The 6,689-nt window shown below is 41.8% G+C and overlaps 1 protein-coding gene across 1 annotated transcript; it reads left to right on the forward strand.

Annotated features, from left to right (window-relative positions):
- Positions 1–4,668: 4,668 nt before the first annotated feature.
- LOC118755946 lies at positions 4,669–6,683 on the forward strand. The gene has a single exon (XM_036490738.1). The coding sequence runs from the start codon at positions 5,088–5,090 to the stop codon at positions 6,606–6,608; it is 1,521 nt and encodes a 506-aa protein (XP_036346631.1). The 5' UTR covers positions 4,669–5,087; the 3' UTR covers positions 6,609–6,683.
- Positions 6,684–6,689: the final 6 nt, after the last annotated feature.

Raw genomic sequence — 6,689 nt, forward strand, 5'->3', positions numbered from 1 at the left:
AGTGCGTGGTGCGGCAGATTCTGCCTTGGTCTCTTACAATATCTTTGACAACAATTGGCCAAAGATAAAGGAGTGTCTCTCATTGCATTACGCGGATAAGCGTGATATCCGCACCCTAGAACATCAGCTGCATCAACTGCAGCAGAGAGGTTCTAGAATTGATGAGTTTTATGCTAAAGTAAACCATCAATTCTCATTGATAATTAATAAATTAAAGACCGAGTCCTACACGGACGAAACTGTAAGGGTTCTTGTGGACACTTACAGAAATAGAGCGCTTGACGTCTTCATTCGTGGGCTAAATGGGGAGCTTTCCAGAATGCTCCTTGTCCAACGCCCCAAGACTCTCCCTGAGGCCTATTCGGCTTGCTTGGAACTTCAGAACGTCAACTATCGAAATTTTTCACTACATTCCAACCAGAGTAACAACCGCGTAGTTGTCCCTATTAATAATATAAATGAAGCTAGACATTCTTTCGAAGCTAAACCACCGGCGGTCCCTCCACGACCCACCTGGCGTCAACAGGATCGCAAGCCACAGTATGGCAATAACCAACGTTTTTCAGGAAATAATCGCTCTCCATCAACTAATCCAGTTAAAACACCCCCCCGTCGAAAAAATGGAGGTCGACGGCTCTACCCAATCACGAACCGTGAATTATATGAATCGCCCTAATCCTTTTAAACGGGCGGCAAGTTCGGAGAACTTTCCAAGGAAACAGCAGAGGCTCTTCCATTCCACCACCGGCACTACCGATGACGATACTAAAACCGAAGATGAGGCAGGAAGTCAAGAAGAAGGGGATTTTCTTTCAGAGGGCCATCTAGCGTACCATACCTAGAGTACACGCTCCCTGACGGTCGCATCCTAGACTTCCTTATTGACACAGGTGCTAATAAGAATTTTATAAGTGAATCGGTTGCGACTGGAGGTGACCCTGTAGATGAGGTATTTAATGTGAATTCTGCCGGGGGGCAGGTACAGATTAACAAAAAAATAGGATTAAGATTTTTTAAAGATATAGGATTCCCTTCTAAAATAGTGTTCTTCGTCCTGCCAGGACTTAAATCCTTCGCCGGCATTATTGGCGATGATACGTTAAGGATGTTAGGAGCCATTGTTGACAGGAAAAACAATCACCTTAAAGTCAATGACTTTAACTTGCCCTTAAAGGCCAAAGTTTCTGACCAGGTTAATTATTCCATGGATAAAGATGTCTCTGACGACACTAGACAACAGGTAGACCAATTATTGGAAAAATATTCGGACCTTTTCCTTCCCCTTAACGGTAACGAACTTGTAGACACAAGTGTCCGAGCCGAAATACGGACAACCACTCCTGAACCTATCTATAGTAAGAGCTATCCTTACCCAGTATGCATGAGAGAAGAAGTAGATAGACAAATAAATGAGCTGCTTGATGAAGGGGTAATACGGCCATCCAAAAGTCCTTACAATTCCCCGATTTGGGTGGTGCCGAAAAAACCGAAACCAAATGGGGAGAAACAGTATCGCATGGTGGTCGACTATAAGCGACTGAACGCTGTTACGATAGCTGACACCTATCCCATCCCTGATATAAACGCAACGTTATGTAGCCTTGGCAAAGCCGACTTTTATACAACGATTGATTTGACCTCCGGATTCCACCAAATTCCAATGAAGGATTCTGACATCCCGAAGACTGCCTTCTCCACGATGAACGGCAAATATGAATTCCTTCGCTTGCCGTTCGGTCTGAAAAATGCGCCTGCCATATTCCAGAGAATGATAGACGATGTCCTGAAAAAGTACATCGGGAAAATATGTTACGTCTACATTGACGACATAATAGTATTCGGTAGGGACGCAAAAGAACACCTTGATAACGTGGAGAAAGTCTTCGCAACACTCCTAGAAGCGAATCTGAAGGTAAATCTAGAAAAGACGTGTTTCTTCGAAAAGGAAGTTGAATTCCTTGGCTACATAATTACTCCCGATGGAGTACGCGCTGACCCGAAAAAGGTGGAAGCTATAAAGCTTATTTCACCTCCTGAAAATTTGAAAGACTTGAAGAGTTTCTTGGGTATGACCTCATACTACAGGAAATTCATTAGGGACTATGCCAAGGTCGCAAAGCCATTGACCAATCTTACACGCGGCGAAAATGCTCAAGTAAAAGCTAACGCATCTAGGAAAGTAGCTATTGAATTAGACCGCAGTGCCCTAGAGGCCTTCCATGAGTTAAAACAACTATTGGTATCTGCGGATGTCCTGGCGTTTCCTGATTTCGCCAAACCATTTAACCTCACAACCGATGCCTCGAACTATGCCATTGGGGCAGTCCTCTCACAAGGAACGATTGGCGAGGACAAACCTATAGCCTACATTTCGCGATCATTGAACAAATGCGAAGAAAATTACGCCACCAACGAGAAGGAGCTCCTCGCTATAGTTTGGGCACTCGACAATCTGCGCTCCTATCTATATGGTGCCAAAAAGATTAGAATATACACCGACCATCAGCCATTAACGTTTTCCCTGAGTTGCAGGAACTACAATGCCAAGCTAAAACGATGGAAAGCAAGGATTGAGGAGTACAATTGCGAACTAATCTACAAACCAGGAAAATCGAACTTGGTTGCCGATGCTCTTTCTCGCCTCAAAACTGAAGTCAACGCGTTGACCGATTCAGTTGTTGCTCAGCCCCCATCCGTTTCAGATCAAGATCCCGCTACAAATGCTAATCCTAACATAGAGCCCGAAATTGACACTGCCACACAAGCTACAATGCATTCTGCTGATCAGGACAATTCTGAGCTTATACCACACGTGGAAGCTCCGATCAATGTATTTAGGAACCAAATCATTTTTAGGGAAGGGGATAGGCCTCGATGCCTTGAGGAACCACATCAAGGCTACCGAAGGTTTTATGTCTCATTACCGGAACACGATGCAGATGCATTGACCGCAATCCTCAAGGAAGTACTGAACCCAAATGTTATTAACGGTATAAAGATTCCCGAAAGATTTCTTGGGTTGTTACAAGATGTCTATGTCAACAACTTTCAAAGATATCGAGTAAGGATAACCCAGAGGATTGTGGAAGATGTTATGGCTGCAGACAGGGTTTTCGAAATAATTGAGAATGAACACAAAAGAGCGCATAGAAACCCTTGTGAAAATCGACTCCAAATACTGGAGGAATATTATTTTCCTGCAATGGCTAGGCAAATACGAGACTACGTGAGGCAGTGCGATACCTGCAAATTAAACAAGTACGACAGGCATCCCGCAAAACCGTTCCTTCAACCTACCCCAATACCAGGGTATCCTTGCGAAATCCTACACATCGACCTTTTCGAAATAGAAAAGCAAAAGTATCTTAGCGCGATCGATAAGTTCACAAAATTTGCTAAGCTATTTCCTATAAAAAACAAATCTTCGGTTCACCTGCGAAAGAAACTTACTGATCTCCTGCACTATTTCTCTGTACCGAAAATATTAGTCATGGACAACGAAAGGGGACTTTTAACGCCCCTTGTTTTAAATTATATCCGATCCCTTGGAATAGAAATTTACCAAACTCCCACACAAAGAAGTGAAAGTAATGGTCAGGTTGAGCGTTTGCATTCAACACTAATAGAGATATACCGCTGTATTTCGGGCGAGTTTAACAGATTGACTCCAAAGGAGCGCATTTCAATAGCAGTGGATAGGTATAATAATACCGTTCACTCTGTTATCAAGCGAAAACCGGCGGACGTATTCCTCAACCGGACCTCAAGAATAAATTATCAGGGGTTGGTAGATTTCAGGGAAAAAACCATGGAGGATATAAAAGCTTTATTGGAGAAGGAGCAGGAGGTCAGAAACGCGAGGTTGAACACCAAACGCACTACTCCGCGTTCTTTCGATACCGGAGATAAGGTGTTCATTTCAAATAAACAAATTAAGGCCAAACAAAAGCCATTATACAAAGAAGAAACGATTGCCGAGAATCGAAACGCAACAATACTTACGCAAACAGGGAAAAAATTCCACAAAGCAGATGTAAAAAACATCTAAAGATAACATTGGTCAGAAGGCAAATCTTATGCTTAGATTCTCGGGTCCCAGGGTTTGGGTGCAAATTGTTTGCAGCCGATGTAGTCAGATGTTGGTTCAATTCCAAATAACTCGATGGTTCGAATGATTACAATCGGTGTGGTTCAACTCCACCATGAGGTCTCTGCTTTAATTGACGTGAAGCCACTCGTGCCATGAGTAGGCCATTTGCAATTATTAACGCTTATGGCTAAAAGGGATCAACACGAGCCTTCCAATGTCAGCTGAGAAAAAACGCCTATATTCCGATGCAAAATTATGCGACTAAATTGTTGTACACAAACACCTAAAAGGTGCAAGAATTTAAAACAAAAATATGCAACTAAGTCGTACATAAACACCAAAAGGTGCAAAAATAAAAAAATATATGCAAAAAAGCGCTTAAAAGGAGCAAAAATAAAAAAAAGCATTACTAACAAAAAAAACAAATTACTAAATCACTAACTAACTAACATCTTATAAAGAAAAAAAAAAAAGGAAAAAAAAGGGGAAACATTCCTCGAAAAAAGATACTAACAAACTAAACTAAAAATAACTCACTAACTAGCAACAAAAACGGTTAATCAAAAAAAAAAAAAAAAAAAAAAATTTAATACTAACAAGTTAAACTATACTAACAAAACCCTATTAACTTACTAATGCTAACTAATAAACTAATAATAACTGAAAAAATTAATTGTCAGTAAATTCCACTTAACACCACTCCGAGTCCTCATACATCCCCGTCAAACCCGAAGCGACCCGAACTCCACTCACTAGTTATAGTACTAGCATTTAGGAAAGAGATTACAATTAAATTAGATACAAGTCATAATATCTGAAATGTTACATAAATTTTACATATTTAAATCTTCAGCTTCAGGATAAGATTCGAAAAACCGTAGGATAGCATTTAGATGACATGTAAATTTCCTAATTAAGTATTGTTCTTGAAATAAAATCCGATAAATAGCTTTAGTTCATGGAATATTAATTTTGAAATGTAAATTTTTCGCTAACTATGTATATTAGTTATAAGGATATTTGTACTTTGACTCCTAGATTCTGCCTCTGTGCGTCCGCACAAGCATACGTCCTATTCGATCTGCACTCGCCTGTGGTGGTAACTGTACGAGACGGGTATGGCTGGATAGTCAACGGATACTTCAAGATAATTCATGTGATCAACCTAGCCCGCTATGAAGAAATCGCAAGTCGTCTGGAAGCCGAAGTCACCAGGCTGAATGAAACCAATGATATCACGGATGTCCTTGCCTATCACTTAGAGAAGGTTCAAATCCAACTTAATGAGCTAAAAGGTCCAAAATACAAAAGAAATAAGCGTGCAATCAATTGGATAGGATCGGCTTGGAAATGGATTGCCGGTTCTCCCGACGCGTCCGATTGGGATGAGGTACTTCGATCCCAGGATTCGCTAGTACTAAACAACAACCAACAGTACAGGGTAAATAATGAAATATTTAAGAAAACTCATGAGCTATTGCAGGTGGTCAACGGCATGGTAACCGTCACAAACGGCATCCTGGGGCATAACCACGTTATGAAACTATCAGAAGAAATCCTGCACAAAGTAATGATCTTGAAGGATGATGTCAATGAGTTTGTTCAAGCCTGTCAAATGGCCAAGGCTGGAGTGATTAACAGCAACCTGCTAAACAAAGAGGAAATCAACGAATTGATCAGCGAAATCGAAGTCCTTCCATACGCTAACGTCATCGAAGCCGTCGAATACGGCGAACCATCAATCTACACGAATGGTACCTTGCTACTTTACGTTTTGTCCATGCCAAAAGTGGATCAAACGAGATTCAACAATCTTATCACTCGAGCTATTACAAAAAATGGTCATCGGCTGGATTTAAGGTACAGCCAAGTTCTAATCAACAAAAAGCAAACATATGGCGTCAAGGATAAGTGCATTCATCTGACAAGCGCAATGGTATGCAAGCAGGATGCATTGGACCTACTACGCGAAGAAGATTGCCTGCCGCGACTGCTCAAAGGTGGCGAGACCAGTTGCCGCTACGTAAGCTGCAACGACTCAACGATTGAGGTCATCAAAGAGGACACGATCTTATTGGACAACGTCAATGACACGGTATGGTCAGGTGAAACCCCCAACTATTTGAACGGCTCCTACATTCTTCAACTGGAAAACGAAACTATTCGAATTGATGATAAAACTTACTGGAGCATGAGCAGCTCAGGCGTTCAAATACTCCCACCTGTGCTATCTACTATAAAGAATAAAAGCCTCGCCGTCAATCTGAATCTTGTCCACGAGATGACTATTGGAAATGTTAAACTTCTGAGATACCTAAAGGACAGGACCAATTGGTTTACAGCTTCGGAAACTCTGGGCTTGTTTTTGCTATTAATTCTCATTTGGATAGTTTGGAGGAAGCTAACAAAAGGGACAGCACTTCCTAAAGTAAGATTGTCCATACTACAGACGGATCCTCAGGCACGAAGAAAGGAAGACACCTGTCCACGCTCGGATCTGCGGGACGCAGATCTTTAGAGGGGGAAGAGTTAACACTCCCCAGAGTTAACTTGCTGCGGCGCTCCCACTGTTGCCCACTACACGTGCCGCTAAGTCAGC

This window comes from Rhagoletis pomonella, unplaced genomic scaffold (assembly GCF_013731165.1).
Source record: "Rhagoletis pomonella isolate Grant_MI unplaced genomic scaffold, Rhpom_1.0 Rhpom_scaffold_08025, whole genome shotgun sequence".
NCBI classification, from domain to species: domain Eukaryota; kingdom Metazoa; phylum Arthropoda; class Insecta; order Diptera; family Tephritidae; genus Rhagoletis; species Rhagoletis pomonella.